The sequence below is a fragment of the Melanotaenia boesemani genome, chromosome 14 (assembly GCF_017639745.1).
Source record: "Melanotaenia boesemani isolate fMelBoe1 chromosome 14, fMelBoe1.pri, whole genome shotgun sequence".
NCBI classification, from domain to species: domain Eukaryota; kingdom Metazoa; phylum Chordata; class Actinopteri; order Atheriniformes; family Melanotaeniidae; genus Melanotaenia; species Melanotaenia boesemani.
This window is the reverse complement of record NC_055695.1, coordinates 4,137,228-4,158,349: the sequence shown is the minus strand read 5'-3', so window position 1 is coordinate 4,158,349 and position 21,122 is coordinate 4,137,228. Positions and strand designations below refer to the sequence as shown.

The 21,122-nt window shown below is 38.2% G+C and overlaps 1 protein-coding gene across 4 annotated transcripts in view; it reads left to right on the top strand.

Annotated features, from left to right (window-relative positions):
• adcyap1r1b (adenylate cyclase activating polypeptide 1b (pituitary) receptor type I) overlaps nt 1-12,206 on the top strand; it is a 33,264-nt gene extending 21,058 nt beyond the window's left edge. For 3 of the 4 annotated variants that reach the window (XM_042005639.1, XM_042005636.1, XM_042005637.1), the window contains 11 exons: nt 402-515; nt 2,491-2,594; nt 2,684-2,781; nt 3,982-4,114; nt 4,200-4,353; nt 4,435-4,495; nt 4,578-4,647; nt 4,743-4,834; nt 5,125-5,254; nt 8,028-8,069; nt 11,325-12,206. In XM_042005639.1, the coding sequence (XP_041861573.1) occupies nt 402-515; nt 2,491-2,594; nt 2,684-2,781; nt 3,982-4,114; nt 4,200-4,353; nt 4,435-4,495; nt 4,578-4,647; nt 4,743-4,834; nt 5,125-5,254; nt 8,028-8,069; nt 11,325-11,726 (1,400 nt within the window). In that variant the 3' untranslated portion in view covers nt 11,727-12,206. The remainder of the gene's footprint in view (nt 1-401; nt 516-2,490; nt 2,595-2,683; nt 2,782-3,981; nt 4,115-4,199; nt 4,354-4,434; nt 4,496-4,577; nt 4,648-4,742; nt 4,835-5,124; nt 5,255-8,027; nt 8,070-11,324) is intronic. The other variant, XM_042005640.1, reaches the window with a different exon arrangement.
• Nucleotides 12,207-21,122: the final 8,916 nt, after the last annotated feature.

Below are 21,122 nucleotides of genomic sequence, written 5' to 3'. Positions count from 1 at the left end.
CTGGGTTGTGTGTTATGTTCTGTGCAGTAATACCTGCTTGGTGACAGGACTCCAGAGGCCCCATCTGTAGAACAGAATTTCCCCTCAGGGACGACAAAGTCTATAAGTCTAAGACTGCTGTGAGCACAGTTAATGCAACACCATGTGAGATATATCAGCTATCATTTAGTCGTCATTTCAGCTCTGATTGGATGTAATTTAGACAATTTAATGCTAAAGCATGTAGAATATTCCAGATATTCATTTTTAAGTCAGATTAGAACTGCTGGTCTATTCATCATGATACTTGCTGAAAATGTGGGGTCATACGTTAGGAAGCTGGATTTCTTCTGTAGTTTGATGGAAGATAAGGTGTTTTTTTAAAGTGAAATACTGCGTCTGTGTTGCTGTCATCTCCTCAGACTGCTTGTGGCTCTGGGACAATCTGACGTGTTGGCAGCCGGCGAAGGTCGGCGACGTGATCGAGGTCAACTGTCCCGAACTCTTCTCTCAGTTCATGAGCGAGGAAGACTACGGTGAGTTTCCGGTGACGCTTCATATGCTTTTCATTATTAATTATGAATCCAGTTCTTCTTTACTGCATTTGTTAAAAGCTCAGTTTGCTAATTTTTCTGCAGCTTTTTAAGACGTTTTAAATGTTGTTCAGCAAGTCACAATCTTTGAAAAAGTAAATTGATTTATTTATTTTAATTTCTGCTTCTGGATCATTTGAACTTTCAGTTTAATTCTTTTTAAAGGTGAAGAAATAGGTTTTAGGTAATAAAAGTCCTCAGATATTTTTTTCCACTTACAGAGTGATGCTTTAGAACAATAATAGTATTGTATTGTTGCATTGTGGTCCTGTGTATGCACAGTTGTATGTTTGTATGTATGTACGTTATTTATTCCTGCTGGGGCCTCTTGGCCAGGTCATGTTTGTAAATGAGAACTGGTTCTCAAACATTTTTTTTACCTGGTTAAATAAAGGTTAAATAAAAAAAAAAATAATAAAAAAATAACAACAAAAAAACTCATCAATTAGAAACTTGTTCACCTGAATCTGAAGGTTTGGAAAAAGAAAGATTTTTAAGGAATTTAATCAATGAATTAAACAATTAAATTGCAATAATTATTTAAAAATTCAAAAGTTAAAAAACTGTTTATGTAGAATATATAATATTTTTATTTGAAAAGGAATTTAAATAAAAAAAGGAAACTATAGATGGGTTATTGCAGTGGAAAAGGGGGCACAACTAAACTTCATACTGCTACAAGACAGTGAAGAATGAGATGTTTCTGACAACCTGAAAAGTCCAGAAGAGCAAACTAAAGGTAAAAGAAGCATATTGGAGGTTATCTGTCTATGATGTTATATATAATTACAGTCTCTGTATATTCACACTTACATAAAGCCTAAAAAAAATTAAATTCTTTATCTCCTGAACCAGGCTTCAGTAAAATAAAGATCCCTGTGTTGATATTTAACTGAATAATATTAACATTTTTTCATTTTTAATTCACTAAAATTCAGTTTTATTTGTACATTGTTTCTTGAAAAGAAGTGACAGGGAGTATATTCCAAGCATACAATCTAATTCAGTTCAATTATAGTCCAATTAAGTCAAATGCATTCTCATACGAATGAGACTAATTCATTATAATTGTGTTCATATAAAGCCAATTCATACGATGTTGCCTCCCTAAGGAAACAAGCTGATGACATTAAAGTTTCTCTTTGGTTTAATCCCTTGTTCTAAGTATACAGATGAAATGTAAGAAATGCATGGAATAGCTTTTTCTGCATCACTCAGAAACAGGGTGTTATGTAGGTGAAAGAAAGTGGTCCTATAAAACCAAGGTTTTTAACTGTAATACTGGAAGCCAAGGTGAGGCCATCCAGAGTAACTACATAGCTGCAGGGTCTTCGTGAGGCGTTCAGGTCCAAAAACAACCTCAGTCCGTCTGAATTTAGAAGGAGAAAGTTCAGTCATCCAGGCCTTCAGTTACAGGCCAAATGGTAGAATCTTACAGAGGAAGATTGGGAAGGTGAGGTGTTCCAAGTCCTTCGTTCCCGCTGCCATTAAGTTTTATAACAGTAGACTCCAAACACATGCAGCATCACGAGGGACTCCTTTGTGGCACACACATGTACCGGTTGTTGGTTTTTGTATTAAAGATCACAAGGTACTGCTTTTATAGCACTATTTTTTTACTATTTGTTGTTTTTCCATTGTTTTTAGCTATACTGTTTTTATTCTCTTCTTTTCTTGGTTTTTATAACTGCCGTCTTGTGTTGTTTATCTTTTGTCTTTGTAAATTGCTGAGAGAGACGTGGAATGACCACTTTAATTTCCTCTGGTGGGATGATAAAGTTTACCTTGACCTTCATGTCTTTAAGACATCTTTGTAAGCTGACAACGGATTGGTCAGGTGTTAGTGAAATTACTGCTGCTTCTCTTGAAAAATAAGCGTTTGCCTGTTGTGATGACATGAGGGGTTGTGTGTCCACAGAGCTGGGGAAGGTGAGTCGGAACTGTACGGAGCTCGGCTGGTCAGAGGTCTTCCCTCACTATGTTGACGCCTGTCTGTACGAGGAAGGAAACAGCAGCCACCCGGTGAGTTTAACACCCCCATGGCTGTCTGCAGCTGCATCTTTCCTCATTCTCTACGCTCAGCTCACATTCTGCTTATGCTTCCATTTCAGGACATGTATTACGTGTCGGTGAAGGCTCTGTACACTGTGGGCTACAGCACCTCCCTGGTGTCTCTCACCACAGCCATGGTCATCCTGTGCAGGTTCAGGTGAGATATTTGGAGTAATGGGGAAAAATTGTCATTGGCAAGGCATGATCAGTCATGTACATCAAAGCCAAACAATCAATTAAAAAAAGAGCCAAAATAAGCTGCAGACTGAACTAAATAAATGTAATTAAACTAAATAAAGTCTTAAATCAGCCAAAACATTAAAACCACTAGCAGGAAATGTTGTCAGTGGGAGATCCATTAGGCAGGAAGTGAATTGGAAGTTGATGTGTTGGAAGGATGGAAAATAGGCAGTAATGAATGAATAAGTATGACTGGGAGCATCTTTAACTTAATTTTATTGTGATGGTTAGATAATTGGGTCAGAACATCACCAAAATATCCGGTTTTCTCCAGTTATTTTTTTATTTTGTTTCTTTGTTTTTAATGCTTCTTCTTTACATCGCTGCAGTGCTTTTAATTGTTTATTATAAAATATTTTGAACTATCTTATACATGAAGTGTATCGTACAAATAAACTTGCCCTGCCTGGTTCCAGTAAACATCACTCTGTTTATTGTGTATGAGAGGAAGATGAGTCAGACCATCCTCCAGCTGTTCACGCTCATCTGCAGCACATTGTTTGGCTTCATGGTGCCGCTGCTCCTGCATGACTTCTAGTTTCCAGTAACTTGCTGAGTAGGGGTGTAAGAATACATGGATTTACAGTTATACACTGATTAAATCATCAACAAGCCAATAACATCAACCCAAACTGAAACAGCCAAACAACCAAATGGTGATTTTTTTTTATTATTTTTATTTATTTTTTATTGTTAACAATTGTTTATTGGGATGATCCTGCATTGCATGGCTTAAATGACTGCGGTACAAACACTTAGAATGCACAAATAAAAAAAAAAACTTGCTTTCAGCCAAAGTTTTACTGCTGTTAGTTCTGTAGCATTTTGGCCATTTTAACTTTGCAAAGTCCCAAACTTGTGGTTTTATGACTTTTACATCCTCTTTATAAAAGGTAAAAGTTTAACAGACAGATATTATCACCCACTTAGGTGGATGGTGAGATGATACTGTACACGCTGTCCATGCTGCATGTACTTGCACTTTAGCACCTAAAGGTTTACCTAAATATTTCTTAAATAAATAAACCTATTCCCCATTTTATTTGTTGATAACGACTAAATAATAAATGTTTGACAGCAGGACTGAGTGCATCCATGTCTTCATGTTTCCATGCAGGAAGCTGCACTGTACCAGGAACTTCATCCACATGAATCTGTTTGTGTCCTTCATTTTGAGAGCTATTTCTGTCTTCATCAAAGACGGTGTGCTGTATGCTGAGGAGGACAGTGATCACTGCTTCATGCACACTGTGAGTAGCACACACAGCCTGCCACAGATGGCATCCTAACTCACTTTCGGTTATGAACTTCCCTCGCTGTCATGTCATTTTGAAGCTGGAGTGTCGAGCTGTGATGATATTCTTCCACTACTGCGTCCTTTCCAACTACTTCTGGCTCTTCATCGAGGGTCTGTATCTCTTCACTCTGCTGGTGGAGACCTTCTTCCCTGAAAAGAGATATTTCTACTGGTACATCATCATCGGCTGGGGTGAGACCTCCGGTCTGGTTAATGAGTTAATACCTGTGCAGATTGCTGTGTAGTTAAATCAGGATGTGGGTGTTTCCGCAGGAACCCCGACGCTGTGCGTGACCATCTGGGCGGTGCTGAGGCTGCAGTTCGATGACATCGGGTTGGTTATCAATAAGTGATGAGTAGAGCATCACGCTGAGGTTTATCTGCTCGTGTGCTGAATGTTGGGTTTTCTGTCTCAGGTGCTGGGACATGAATGACAACGCTGCCATCTGGTGGGTGATAAAGGGACCTGTGCTGGCTTCCATTATGGTGAGAGAACTGGCCCCCCAAAAAAGAACAGCTTGTCTTAATCAAGGAAATATTTATTGATTTTGATTACATGACGTTTATATTTATGTCTGCAGATCAACTTTGTGCTCTTCATCGGTATCATCGTCATCCTGGTTCAGAAGTTACAGTCTCCAGATATCGGCGGAAATGAATCCAGTATTTACCTGTAAGGACTTTTCATTGGACCTTTATTTATAATACATTTATTTGTCTATTTAGCCTGATAAAAACATTTCAATTTAAAATATATGTAGAATGTATTTTAAATCATTCTAAATATTATATATTTACTTAAATATTTTTATATTATGTCTATATTTTCTTATTTTTTTCTTATATTATATTATATTATATTATATTTTTTTAGGAATCAATTTGAGTGCATCTAAAACTATAAATAGTGCATAACATCGTGCATCGTGTGTGCTGACTATACTATGATCCACACCTCTGCAGGAGGCTGGCCCGCTCCACTCTGCTGCTGATTCCTCTGTTTGGGATCCACTACACCGTGTTTGCCTTTTCTCCTGAAAATGTCAGCAAGAGGGAGCGCTTGGTGTTTGAGCTTGGACTCGGATCTTTCCAGGTAACAGCTCCTGCATCCGTAGTGACATCGCTCACTGATTTCAGATCAGCTCCGGTGAACTGAGCCAAGGAGCAGAGCTTGTTTGATTTGAATGAAAATATCTAGAAGCAAAATCACAAATGCACAAAGCACTGGGCTGTCAATGCTGTTAAACTGTGACACTTACGTTCTCGTGTCCTGTAGAGGATTAAGCTGAGATATCAGAACAACATGAGCATGACAGCAGCAGAAGGAGAGACTCTGGCAGCTATAGCAGCTGTTTATTGGTAAATATTGGTGCAATTCCAGCTCGCTCCAGAAAACAATGAACACAAAAGTAGAGTTGAACTCCATCTACTGAGGGTCCACTGACTAGAGTTACTTTCCGTAACTGGTTTTCAGTGAACATTGTGATTTCTACAGTGTGCTGCTGGCTCCTCACAAAATCCCAGAGTTAAACTTCTGCTCATGCTCATGCAGTTCTTAAGCAACTGGGGTTCAATCCAATGAGCATAAATCCCAATTTCTGAGCTGGTGTGTTGCCAGATCTGCAGTGCTGCCTCATTTCAGCTTTGTTTCCTAAACAAAAGTTGACCAGTTTCTTCTTTATCTAAATATTGATCTGCACTTGAGGTGAACAGTCTGGCAGTTCTGGCAAAGAATAGCTAAATTCTGGCAATAGCAAAAGCTTGTGATTCTGTAGCTAGTCAGAGACATGGTTGGCTAGTCTTAGTTTAATTCACATTGGAGAACCCATTTATAAAATTAAAGGTGGGATTTTTAAGGCCAGCAACTATTTTAAGTGCTTCGTTGCATCATGGAGACCTGACTTTAGCTCTATGCTAAAATTCTTTAAACAATAAAATGACTTCATTAATAATGAAGTTCTCAGTATTTTAATATATTTTAAACAGCTGATGTCCAACTCATAAAGTGTTGGACATCAACTCATGAGCTGTTTCAGTGAGTTAGACTAGTTTTACAGCGGTGTGTCTTTTAAAGCTGCAGTTTGGAATTTTCTCCTTTACCTAATTGCACATCCACTATTAGTCCTTGCTGTCATTGCTCTCTTTATTTAAACTGCAATTCGTCTTCTGTAGGCAAATCTTCCTCATTATTTGGGTCATCAGAAACTAAACTGGAAGCTTCTTTATCCTCCTCACAGCTGTAGCCTTCTGTTCCTGTGTCTGTGGCTGGCACAGCTGGCTTTCATCTGCAGTTTGAAAACTGGTTCACTAACGGATTGAAAGAAATGGACAATCATATTACATAACAGTTCATACAATACAAGTTTAAAGTAGAATTATAGTTATATAATTAACGGATAGTAATATCAGAGGGAAAAGGCAAGCTTTTCTTGTAATTATCCACAAAATATATTTTTAATAAGAAAGAGCAAAGCAGGTACGATTTTGTGCAAAAGTCTTGATCCAGCCTTTTCCAGCCTCCAACAGTCACTTTTTACTGTAATCTTTTGAAGTGGTCTTAAGCAACAGTTCTTTGGACATCGGCTCCTTTTTCACTCATTTACGGTCCAGTTCTTGTACTACTTTCAGCCACTTAACTCTGATCTATGAATCATTCAAGCATAAAATGTCTCCTAGCTCGAGTGATGAGCCAGTGTTGGCTTTTTACCAGCAGCTTGTCACAAAGCAAAGATATCAGCAAAGATAAGACAGTTTGACATAAAATAGGATTTATGTAGCTACAAAGTGAGGATCTAAGAGCTATTAGCTGAAAAACGTAAATATATCAGCATGCTGTGCAATATGTACTTAAAATATCTGAGGAAACTGGTCAAGTGGAGGACAGAAGGAGAAGAGTCAGGACTAAAAACCAACAGATGAACTGGATCTGAATGTTATGTCCTGGAGAAAAAGGAAGAAATCCAGCAAAGACCTGAACCAGGACCTGAGAGATGCGTCTGGACCTTCAGTTGATCCGTCTACTGTTGGCTGAAGCCTCATCAGAAATGGTCTCCATGGAAATGTGGCTGTCAAGAAGCCATTCTTGTTAGGCAGAGAACCCAAATGCAGGACTCCAAACAGCAGGGGAAGGTTTAACTGGTTTATTGCAACTCTATGAGTTCTCAGAGATACAATTTTCTCAATGGTCTTATCGTTGCTCTTGATCATGACCTGAAGCATGAGAAGATGATCTGGCAACGCAGATCTGACACGCAGACAGTATATTATACGCAGAAGATAATGGGTGACAGGTGGAACCAATCAGGGCGGGACAGACAATTACTGACAGGAGACATGATGGCAGGAAGTAAAGGTACCTGAAAGGGACAGCAAAATTAGGACTTACAAAACAAAACAGGAAACAAAACATGACAGACAGTCGAACAAACCTGATGCGACATAATTCTTAAAGAAGGGAAACAGAAAGAAAACACTGAAGTATGCCACATGACACAAGCTCAGTGGCAACAGGTCTGATGGAGGGATGGATCCTCCCCAGAGCCCAGACCTCATCATTATTGAAGCAGTGTGGGATCATCTGGACAGAGAACAGAACGAAAGGCAGAAACATCCAAAGACGTGGAAAGTCCTTCAGGAAGCTTGTAGAACCGTTCCTGAGGACTAATTAGAGAAATTACAGAGGGTTCAGACTGTGATGTTTTTGTTAAATATATAAAGATAAATATATAAAGATGGCTCAAGCTGGAAGTCTGACACAGATGGTTAAAAAACAAGCAAAAAAAAGAAATTATTCTTTACCAATGAAACGTATTTGCAGTAAATGTAAGTGTTTTAGTCTCATCTTCGGACCCTCTGTGTTTCCTCAGGGCTTTGTGGTGGCTGTCCTCTACTGCTTCCTGAATGGAGAGGTAACTCTTATGTTAAACATTATTAACACTTTACAACAGAACAGACATGAATTCAATGAACTAACATATTATCAGAAGTGAGTTGATGTTTAAACCAAGCAGATATAAACCGCATTATAAAATAAGACTGATTGTTTTTGGTTTGAAAAATGTACTTATCACACAAAATCACCATTTGTAGTCATGTAGTTTTTGGTGTTAATTTTAGTCATTTAAAATTCTTTCTGCAGCACCTCACGTCTCATACTTTAATGCTAATAAAGTGGCTACATGGTTATATGTAACATGGGCCCAGAAACCTTTTCTAATAACCTTGGTAATATAATGTTAACATGGGAAGTTCACAAAATTCAGTGGTTTGAAAAAGCAACCAGGTATCAGCATAAAACAGCTGCTGCAGAAAGAGATTCAGGGAGGCTAGTGCAATGTTAGCAGCTCCTGTTTTCTCTTTGTTATTGTGTAAAACATTTTAAATTTAATAATTTTCTTGCAAACAAACAGTTGATGTTAGTTGCATGTGGACAGGGCTGTCACTTTTTTCCAAAAACATGTTCAAAACATAGAAACTATTCAATGTTTTGTGTTAAACTTGCATCTCTTTGTATATATCCTTGGTCTTGGTGGTTATGACTTCTTTATAACTGTGGCAAAGGCCTGTTGCAGCTGACTGTACTGAATAGCAGTCATTCAAACAGCACTGACTATCCCATGTTTATTCTCTTATATTGATCATATTATATGTGATATAATCAGTCAGGGCACCTTCCATCGTCTTCAGCTGATTCAAAATGCTGCTGCTAGACTTTTTACCAAGACAATATGGCATGAGCCCATCCCACCTGAGCATGCCAGCCTGCACTGACTTCCTGTTAGGTTTTGTGTGGATTTTAAAATTGTACTGCTTACCTTTAAAGGCCTTAAATAGCCTTAACCCTGAAGACATATTATACTAACTGACCTGGTATGTGCCTTTTCTGACTGTAGGGATCCACAGATGAGGCCCTGCTTACAATTTCCAAGTCACAGTGCGCTACTTCTTTAGCTACCTTCCAAGAACTCCTTAAAATTAACACAATGTCTTTGATAATGTCAGATATACAGACGTGGACAAAATTGTTGGTACCTTCGGTTGATGAAAGAAAAACTCACAAGGTTCACAGAAATAGCTTGAATCTGACAAAAGTAATAATAAAGAAAAATTCAGACGTTGCTTTTCAACCATGTTTCAGCAGAATTATTTAAAAAAATAAACTCATGAAACAGGCCTGGACAAAAATGGTGGTACCCCTAGAAAAGACTGAAAGTAATGTGACCAAAGGGACGTGTTAATCCAAGGTGTGTCCACTAATTAGCATCACAGGTGTCTACAATCTTGTAATCAGTCAGTGGGCCTATATATAGGCTACAGGTGGTCACTGTGCTGTTTGGTGACATGGTGTGTACCACACTCAACATGGACCGGAGGAAGCAAAGGAAAGAGTTGTCTCAGGAGATTAGAAAGAAAATTATAGACCAGCATGTTAAAGGTAAAGGCTATAAGACCATCTCCAAGCAGCTTGATGTTCCTGTGGCTACAGCTGCACATATTATTCAGAAATGTAAGATCCATGGGACTGTAGCCAACCTCCCTGGACGTGGAGGAAAAATTAATGACAAATCAAAGACGAATAATACGAACGGTAACAAAAGAGCCCAGAAAAACTTCTAAAGAGATTAAAGGTGAACTTCAAGCTCAAAGAACATCAGTGTCAAATCGCACCATCCGTCGTTGTTTGAGCCAAAGTGGACTTAATGGGAGACGACCAAGGAGGAACCATTGTTAAAAACAAACCATAAAAAATCCAAACTACATGTTGACAAGCCACAAAGCTTCTGGGAGAATGTCCTATGGACAGATGAGACAAAAATGGAGGTTTTTACCAAGACACATCAGCTCTCTGTTTACAGACGGAAAATGAAGCATATGAAGAAAAGAACACCGTCCCTACTGTGGAACATGGAGGAGGTTCTGTTATGTTCTGGGGCTGCTTTGCTGCATCTGGTACAGGGTGTTTTGAATCTGTGCAGGAACAATGAAATCTTAAGACTATCAAGAGATTCTAGAGAGAAATGTGCTGGACAGTGTCAGAAAGCTTGGTCTCAGTTGCAGGCCATGGTTCTTACAACAGGACAATGACCCAAAACACAGCTAAAAACACCCAAGAATGGCTAAGAGGAAAACATGGACTATTCTAAAGTGGCTTCTATGAGCCCTGACCTAAATCCTATTGGAAGGAGCTGAAACATGCCGTCTGGAAAAGGCTCCCTTCAATCCTGAGACAACTGGAGCAGTTTGTTTATGACGAGTGGACCAAAATACCTGCTGAGAGGAGCCGAAGTCTCATTGACAGTTACAGGAATCGTTTGATTGCAGTGATTGCCTCAAAAGGTTGTGCAACAAAATATTAAGGGTACCATCATTTTTGTCCAGGCCTGTTTCATGAGTTTATTTTTTTAAATAACTCTGAAGCATTGTTAAAAAGTAATGTCTGACTTTCATTGGCTATTTAATTTTTAATTTTATTATTACTTTTGTCAGATTCAAGTTATTTCTGTGACCATTGTGAGTTTTTCTTTCATTAACCGAAGGGTACCAACAATTTAGTGCACGTCTGTAGTTTTTGTTCATCTGACAACTTACCTCACCTCTTCTTACAAAGCGCTTTCTTAAGCGTAAATAATACTTTATTGTTATTATCATAACTTATGCCTTCACTGCCTCATTCAGATGGCAAGCTAGCCGGTTAGTCTGCAGGTTTGTTGCAAACAACACATCACCTTTGTTTAAAATATACATCATTGTTTGTTAATAGACCATTTATTGTGGAAAATCCAACATCTTTCCAAACACCACTTCTCAGATTATTTTATGTTCTTTTGGGATGACTTTGCTTGCTAGTTTCCTAGCAAGTTAGCAAACATGGCATTAGCTTATTTTACTGAAAGGTCCCTGGGTGGTGCTCGTACTACAACGCCCTCTGCAGGCAAACTACCGTCTGAAACATCCATCTGTATAGCCTCTGGTCTGAAGCGTTTACACACTGTAGCAGAAAAAGTGACAGCCCTTGTGTTGATGTAAAAGTTTCTTTAGTAAATGTGTGTTTTTTAGTGAAAGCCAGAGACAGTTGGTCTGGTGCAGCACACTCAGGTGTAGAGACAGAGGGACAGAGAGTTTGTCTATTTCCAGCGAGGTCCATTAATAATGACCTTGTGAAGTATATCCCTCAAGGTGCAATCGGAGATCAAGAGGAAATGGCGCAGCTGGACGGTGAACAGGTACTTTGCTGTGGACCTGAAGCACCGGCATCCTTCGCTGGCGAGCAGTGGGGTGAACGGGGGGACACAGCTATCCATCCTAAGCAAGAGCAGCTCACAGATCCGGATGTCCAGCCTGCAGGCCGAGACTCCGGCAACCTGAGCGGTGCCAGCGCAGACGCCGCGTCCTCCGCATCCACCGTCATCCCCCGTCCCGACGTCACAAAGCCCTCCATGGCCACCCTCGTCCCGATGACCAGCCTCACCAGCCCTTTCTTCAACCCGTACCCCAACCCATACCCAGATGAAACCATGATGGAAACCCAGCTGACCTCCAGCGACCCAGAACAGCCTCTTGTCTGAACCTGAATGTGCCAAATAACGAGCCCCTGATCTGGGAGCCGCTGGAAACTCCACCCTCCTGTTTTATAGCATCTTCAAACAGCATGATAAAGGAATCTAGTGTTTCCAGGCTGAAACATGTAAAGGAAGTTGTCAGTATCTGTGTGTATATATTGTGATAGTGTTAAAAGTTGTCTGGTGCTACAGTATGGGACCAGTTTAATTGTGGAGCTGGAGAACGTGTCCTCTGATCATTCCAGTCTGTCAAAATGTATTTTAGACTTTAACTTTTAACTGCATTCCTCATCAAAGACTTAACTGTTCTACAGCTTAAAGTTTAACAGCAAAAAGAAAACACTGGTCATCCTCGATGTAAATACTGGAATGAGACTAAAATAATCCTTCAGATTGGAGAAAGTGAAATATTAACTATAGGCTTGTCTCATGGAACATGTTTTTTTTTAACACAAAGCCTGTGTTACAACCATATGACCGTATTGGTGGTGGTGGTGGTGGGGGGGCGGATGTGTGTCATGTTTTTACAGTTTGCCCCAAACTCCACACTGAGGTTCGGAGCATCTGCACCACATACCTGGAGTGGGGAGTGGACCTTTGAAGAAAGATGTCCTACTGTTTAGAGAATTTAAGACTCATATGTGTTATTGACTGATGAGGGAACTCCAAAAAAAGGCCATAGATCATTTCAGCGGCATCTTACAAGGTCTCTTTAGTTTCAGTGCTGACAAAGACATTGTCTCGTTGCTTTCTAAACATCTGCAGCACTCCTGATGTACAGAGACTGTGGAAGCTTAATGTTCCTGTTTGCTATACAAGCTGTGACTGATTTAAAACCATGTGAGTGTCAAACGGTCGCGGAGGTTAAAGCAGTATTTATTAGACAGAAATATTTTCTACAGTTTTGTGAAAAGCCAAAAATAAGCGAAGGAGTAAATAACAGGGTTAGATACTGACTCAGTGGGTTGTCTTAAAGTGTGTGTGCAGCGCTGAGGTTTGTTGACTACGACCACTAACACACTCCTCTTACAAACCTCAGCTCTGGACAGAAGAAGACACTTCAAAGATCAGCACGTCTGTAGTTTTAAACAGCCGTTAGTACAGAAAATGTCAATGAAAACCAACTCGTGACTGCTTGCATGTAGTTGAACCTGTCTGTGCTCTTTTGTGTCATTTATTTTTCTTTTTAAATGTTTCTTTTCTGTGAACTTTTTATTGTTAAACAAGTGGAGGCCATGCGCTGTAACACTGGCTCTCCTGTCACTTCTGTAAAGCAGAGCCTCTTTAGCGCCTCCTGGTGGACGGTACAACATCCTGGAGGTCACAAGTGACCTCGTTGTACTTTTTCCAGATAAAACCTTGTGTTTTACTTGTGGAAAAGCAACAACAACAAAAACGCTGTTTCAATCATTTTAACGAATCTCTGCAGTTTGTGCACACTGAGATGTTTCTGTAGGGGAGTGAAATGTCATTTCTATCATTCCAAAGAGTTATACGAGTTTTTGCACGGCTGCTTCTGTCTGCAAAGGCCGAGGTAACTTTGCAGCTGATGTCACTGCAGATGTTTTCTTCAGTGTGACTCAACTCTCCTCTGAATCCCACCGTTTGACTCTGCTTCATCTCCAGAAGTGCCTTTAAGCACAAAACTAGTATTTTGACTTCTGTTGATGATTTTAAAGATTTGTCTTCTCATGTCAAAAACGAAACTGCAAAGTGAGGAAAAGGGTTTATCAAAGTGCTTTTATGATGCTTGAGACAAAATCAGTATTATAAACCTGGAGGCCTTCAAAGTACTTTAACTCATCTTGAAGGATGAGCACAACATACGACCAGTAAGCGTCCATGAAGCAGTGCTTCGGTGTATCGACTTACATTTCTATGTTAAAGCAGAGCATTCTAGTGATTCATGTGCTTGTGTTCCTTTGTTTGACATAAACAGTTACTGGGCTAAAAACACAAAAACACTTACTTTATTCTATATTTTTTAGAACATATGAACATTTTCTGCTTCACAGGAGCTTTTATCTACATGTCCAGTAAACAGAACATTTATTCATTTTTGCATTTAGAAACTAAAAGGCTGCATTCACACTGCAGGCAAAAGTGGCCTAAATCTGACTTTTTTTCCTTCTTTATGTGACTCATATACAGTTTTAGTCTAAAGAGCCCAAATTGTTCAAATAAAACCACTTTCCTATGTGGTTTTAAATGGGATGTTTTTCAGTGACCTGAGTCTGATCGGTCATGTCGCATTTCAACTACCTTGTCAAAATATCCTACCGCAGGCTGAATTTATATTTTCTATCTGCGCTACCGCATCAGAAAAGAATACTGCATGTGTTATGTTTTTAAAAATAGCTGGTTAGTTTAGAGCAGGGGTGCCCAAGTTCAGTCCTCAAAATCTACTATCCTGGAAACTTTACATGCAACCCTTTCCCAATACACCTGGTTAAATAACTCAGTTCCCTCCTCCACATGTCATTCAGCTCTGCAGACACCTGGTAGCTTACCAGTCATTTCATGCTGCCAGTTTTGGTATCGATTTAATACCAAGTAAATCCAGGGCAACTACCATATCTACTGGTACTTTTTCTTGAAATTTCATAGTAATTTATTGATTTTGCCTTCAATTATTGATCATCATCATTTAATTTAGATTCAAATTTAAGCTTTTAGTTTCTAAACAATGTAAAATAATATCAACAGTGTAAAAAAATAAATAAAATAACAATTTTTCCCTTTTATCACACAATTGTTTGGGAAAATAAAGTCAAACAAAAGCAAAAGCTGCTATTGGTTGGCTCCCATTCACATTCTTCAGCTTTTTGCCCCCAAAACCCCCCTAAGAGAAAAATATCCACCTCATCACGCTGGTATTGATCGATACTAATATTCGCCTTGGTATTGATACTATCAATATTTGGATCGATCCGTCCAGCTCCACCGTAGACACAAAATGTCTGATGGCGGCATGAAGTCCTGCAGTGTGAACGTTGCCATAGAAACTCAATCTTTAGAGCTCCGAAAACAAGAACTGGGTGGATTATTTAATCAGATATTTCTGCATAATTTCTGAGGAATAGCGAAGTTAGTCTTTCCAACAGAACTTGGATATCTTAATTTAAAGCTAAAAAACTGACAGAATCTACTCAAATAAGGATTTAATGCAAATATTTATGAAAAACATCACTTAAAAAAATTGAATGAGCTGTTGGTTTAATGTAAAAAAAAATTAATGCTTAATTCATATATTCAGTCATGTCTTGGTTCTTTTATAAGTTTTGTTAGTTTTATTTTTTATTAGGATTTTAAAAAATGTTAAGCTGTAAAAAACACATAAAAACTAGTTTTTTCCTTTAATGTTTTGGCTGTTTGATGATAAAAAGCAAATGCTGTTAAAATACAGTGATTCTTTAAAATAATAATAATAAAAAAGAATTTACTGTAAAGTTAGAATAAATAAAACCACTTCTTTTTGGGGCCAGCACGTGTTAAAAGGTTGTCCTCAAACACTCGCTTGTCTCAAATTATTGGAGCATTAACAGACTTGAGGACAGATGTAGGGAAAACCATAAAACCTGCAAGGCCAGGTATTTCTCTGCTCCATCACACCTGATTTAAATGACTGGATCAGTAAGGCCTGTGCTTAATGAGGAGCAGGGAGATGCATTTGAATCAGGTTTGTTCAAGAAGATACTTGAAAAGAAAGAGAAGATATTTAGTTTAAAGTCATATTTGCAGAAAATCTGACAGCATTAGAAAGTGGAGCAACCAGTAATGAAAACAGCTTTTCATCTTAAGCAGCATCTTATGGATTTTATTGTTTTTTTGTCTGTGTATAAGGATAGTTTCGGATGTTCATATCTGCAAATATACAAATTCTCGCTCTTAGTCCGGAGCATGCAAAAGTCACGGAGAGAAGGGCTGACCAGAAACTGTCCTGTCCTGCAGCCATGCTGTGTGTCTTCAGTCTGACCTGCAGCAATAGCCGAGCAGATCCAACAGCAGCCATTAGGGGCCCTGTTTGATTGTGAGAAAAGGGCTGGACAATCACCACCTCAGCTCTGGTTCGGTCAGACATTCATCACAAACATTACGACAATCTCACCAGGTCACAAAACTATTTTTTGATCCTGTATATCACAAATTATTTCCTTTGGTGTTTCAATATGGAGCCTTATATTGCCAGTACAATGTTGATGTCAGACAAAGATGTTGCTATAACTATAAAGATAAATATTCATTTCAACTTGTTGTTCTGAGCTACGAAGTAGTTAGTTGAAGTGTTTGAAAGGTCTGTAGCCAACCTTTTGTGACAAATAAACTGAAATTTAAATGTACAAGCTGCCAATATTGTACCTTGTAAATGGAGTTTTTTGTGGTTCAAAGTGAATAGCTGTCATTTTAATGACTTTGCTCTAATTGTTGTCATATTTTTATTACTTTTTAAATGATAATGTTTGCTGAGAGCATAAAGCCTCCTGTAATAACTCTGTTCTCTAACAGGCAAATGCATGCATGTGAATTTGTTGATCATAGAGGAGCTTTCAGGCCAATAAGGGACTCTGAGCTGCGTTCTCATGCTAAAGCCGCTGTAACGAGTGCATGAGGCCACTAATAAGCTAGAACACTGATTTCTGGGTTTCAGCTGTGAACAGTTTTGTTGAATTGTAGCTCTCATCCCATCAAATACTTTGCCTTTGAATGTTAATGGTCAAAGACATGAGGAAAAGTACAGTGCCATAAAAGCTGCTTCTCAGCATGATGAGAATTGAGTTCTTTTTACTTTTTTGAGCGTATTTGTGTTTATGGCATTGCCTCATTGTACAGTTTGGCAGTGAGAGGTGATTAAATGGGGCTCAGCAGTTTGTGTTCAGATGGCTGAATGTACGAGCTCCCAGTTATTCTGTCATTGCAGCAGTTTAGCTTTTTCTGTGGAGGATTTTTTTTTTTTTTTTGTATATCATGAAAGTATCCACAATAAATGTTTTTAACTTGCTGTCTCACTTGTGGTTGTTGCTCATATTGTAGAGCTGCTCATGTGCTGCTACGTTTCTGGTATTGATGCTCCTGCAGTGCAACAGTTGGGGACTATTTTAATTTGCTGAGCCCACTATTACTGCTGCTGCTTAAAGTAAAACACCAACTGATAATGGCTGAAGAAATATATATATAAAGTATTTCATATTGCGAACATGAATTAACCTTTTTAGGCATAAAGAAAACTTTCAGCTACAAAAAACAGGAAGAAAATATATTCTTATAATTATTGTACAATTTACATTTTTATTGGTCTTTATTGAAGCATGATTTCTGGCATTATTCCCATCTTTCTGTCCACATTCTCACATGTTTTATTAGCTCTCTGTTTCCACCATCCTTCCCCTCATGTCTGTGAAACATGCAAACCAGAGAATTTATTGTCTAATCCAGTGGTTTGCAAACTGGGGGTCACGAGATCATTTGGGGAGGTCACCAGATCATTTTGAAAAATATATATCCTACATTTATTAAATAAATTTGAGATTTTTACCACGGCTTTTATTTTAAACAAATTAACTCATAAAGAACAAAGTTATATATGTCATATTAAAAATCTGAATTTGACATTATCTTAGCAAGAGAAGCTGATTTTGTGCATGTAGGTACCTTGTCACAGCAGATAAACTCCCCCAAACCACTTAATCCTCCTTATTTATGACCATTCTGACAGTTTTCCAACCTTGTATTTACAGGATGCTGCAAGATGACATATTTGATACATCACACCATTAATCACTAATTTGTCAAGTGGGGGTCGCGAACATCTTATCTTGGCAGCCATGGCTCAAAAAGTTTGACAACGACTGATCTAATCTGATTATACGTTTATCTGGATTCATTATAACACAATTCTAATAGAAGATCAGGTTGTTTAGATACACGTGTTGTAAATACAAATTCAGGTAATGTAATTTTGATCTCACTCTCCCACACCTGAATTAGGAAGGTTCCCTCTCTTCTCTCTTTCTTTTCCCTTTTAGTAGCCTGAATTTCGTTTCTTGAGGAAAGATGTGACTTTTTCTGCCACCATCCCCTCTCACTCCACTCTATCTGTTTCATAAATCAGGGCATGTGTCAAATCCATCATCAGGTATTTATCATGTCTTTCAATCAGGAGAATTTACTAAATGAATTTTATTACAGATTTAATTTGCAGTTCACATTACAAACTTACTGAATCAGCTGATCAAAGCTTCTTCTTTTGTTTTTTTAACAGACAATCACGCCTGTGCTGCCCCCTGCTGGCCATTAGCGAGAATGTAGTTTTTAAAGTGAGCTCTTCAGCCACAACATTAAAAACACTGATAATCTTTTTATTTTACACTCTGAGGGAAAACATTTGGCCCCAGTATTCATATACTTCAATTACTTCAAAACACATCTTCCAACCACACGCTAAACTCAGACCACAAGACTTCACGGCTATAAGCTGTTTATCTTTATCAGTGCTGTATTAACCTTTGACATCACCTACTCATGTAGTTTGAAAAGGTCAATATCCGTCTTTACATTTGGTATTTTTGTAATTTGGTTGTGTTTGCTGTGTAAGTAGTCACAGATTCACCTTGATATGAGCAATAAGATCGGTCCTGCTCCTTCTGTACTTAATCAGTTCTCTTTTTTATGATAAAAAAAACACCAGCTGGACAGCATTTAAGTGATAGAATATCAAAGAAGGTAAAAACTAATAGCATATTTTTCTTTCACATGAATTTAAATTTTTCCTTGATCTGTTGTTAAATGTTAATTTGATGGTTGAAAACCAGTCTTTCATTTCTACAAATGACTTTATTTAACATAGAAAATAAAATGTTAAGAGCTGTATCAGACTGCATGGAAAAGCACCAAACTGAATTTAAGTTTAAGTAATTTAAGATCAAAATGTGATCTTAACTCATCTTTGAAGATACATATGAAATGGTTTTTTAGAAGAAAACACCTGTAGCAGTTATTCAAAGCGATATAACTAGCAGCTCATACCCACAAGTAGTAAGTCAGCAAATCATCCTCACTACGTTGTATGTGTTACCCAAAAAAACAGGTTCAAAGATCTGGGCTAGCTGGATGTTTGGCTTGTTGCAGTTTGCAGCTTCTGCCACTAGATGTCAGTACATCCTCACATCTACTCTAGTGTCAGCCTGATCCAGCATCCCTGCTGAAACAAGAGCCCCCAACCACAGACGAGAAGAAGATAACAGGACACCCCCAGAGGTGCTACAACCCATAAAGTCAGACATGTTTTGGTGTCAAAAGACAGAATCTACAATATCAAGCCTGTTGTTTAATGTTGTGGCTGATCTGTATAGAACAGCATTTTCAAAGCTCTATTAATGGTATTAAAGCTGACGGCCTGCAACAGGAACACAAAGTTAAAATAGACTGACTAAAACACTGTTTCTGACGTTTCTATGGCTACAAAATCAGCCTCATCCTTTAATGTCATCACAGGCCGGAATAAGCAGACAACAAAGCTGCATGTGGTCAACCCTGTAAAAGAAACACAGCTTTGATACTGTCATTAAAGCATAAAGTTCTCCTCCTTTCTGGGATACAACACAACACAGAAGCATGTTTGTTACAGCATTTGTAACTGCATCACAAGTTACACACATTATTAATCCATTCACCTGAAATGCTGAGAATAAACGGCATGGAAAAGGCACTGTGGTGGTCAGTAGCTGAGCGATGCTACTTTTCCCACCATGGAAAATAGTCTACGTATTTACATGTGTGCTATGAGCCTATAACGTCAAAACACAAAGAAAAACAGCAAAGCATCTGTACATAGCAGTTAACATAAAAGCAGCTCATCCTGTCTCTCAAACCAGAGCTGGACTTCTGTCCTATTTTCCCACATTTTCTGATATTACATCATATAGGAATAAAATTAAATTGCATGTTAAATACAGAAAAATACATAGAAAAAAAACACAAATTCATCAATTTAAAGATCCTTTTACCTAGTGTTTACTGATTTCTGTATATTTTAGTAATGAATTTAAATTTGGTGGTTATTAGATAAACTGTAACATCATACACTGACAGAGTAAATATCTACTTACATTCACACAAACACATAAAAACAACTATCTGAATAATAAGTAACTTTTACAGTCTAGTGCTCCAGATGTGCTGTAGTGCACTGTGCAACATACCGCCGGCAGAGCCACTAATGGCATCCCAGACATGTTCCCAAAAACAAAGACAGTTTCTGTAACACACAGGAGTTCATCAGTAACTAAAACAGACATCGCAACAGGACAAACTTTTATTAAATCATCACATAACATATCAAAAACAAATACTGAAAAAAGTGGAAACACAAACTATGATTTGCAGCAGTTTCGTGTGAAAAGCATGTGCAGCTACACTGCATGTAAACACTGGATTAGCCCGGCAGAGAAACAGCAGCTGTGGTTAAGTTAGATGGTTTATGCTCTGTATTTTTGGATTTGTACTTTTTAGAAAAAGTTCATTGAAAGCCCAAAGAATGAAAGAACTTTCTTATTTTTGTAAGAAAAAAAAAGTTAAAAACCACATTAACCATTTAATGCCTATGTATCTTATTCAGTTTTTGTGACCTTCTGCATCACATTATGGTAAAAACCCTGTTGTACATGATCTGTCTTCTGCCTCCTGGTGGATACTGTTTGCATTACATACATTTTGACACACTGCATGGTAATAAACAATAAATAAACACAAAAAATATTTTTGTTAATTCTTTTTTAATTTTCTCCCTATTTCTTCTTGTGTTGGGTTTTAAAAGGTTAAGCGAAGTTGCTTTAAGCTTAAAAAAAAAGAAAAAATGGTGACAAGGAAATGGGGCACTGGTTTTAATCTCCACACAAAAACATGGTTCCAGCTCCATTTTCTCTCATATATTGCCCAAACTACTGGTTTTATTCAAGTCTTGTTTCTCTTTCTGCTTTTGTCTTGGTTATAAGATGCTGACTCACTTTGTTACCACAGACTTCTATCAAGTTTCTGCTGACTTTTCTTCTTCTTAAATGCACTTTTGAACATCAGCCACAGCTGCAATAAACTGAAGATTACAGCCACGTTTATTGTAGCCTGTAGTTCCCACCTGCTGAAGTCGCTATGCAGTCTAGAGCTCCTCTCACACTGCTTTTTACTCAAACGGACCAAAACACCTAGACAACATCATGCAGTTACAAAAACTGTTCATCTGATGGTGGTATTGCCCAAAACGACCACTGGTCAAGAACTAAAGAAAGCTGGAAGAAATGATTGGCCTGGGTGGAAACAGAAGTCCTTTCCCTTCATCTGGCTCATTCACCTTCAACAATACCAAACTCATGCAGTCTTGGGTTTTCTGTTTTTACTTTGGTGTTCAAA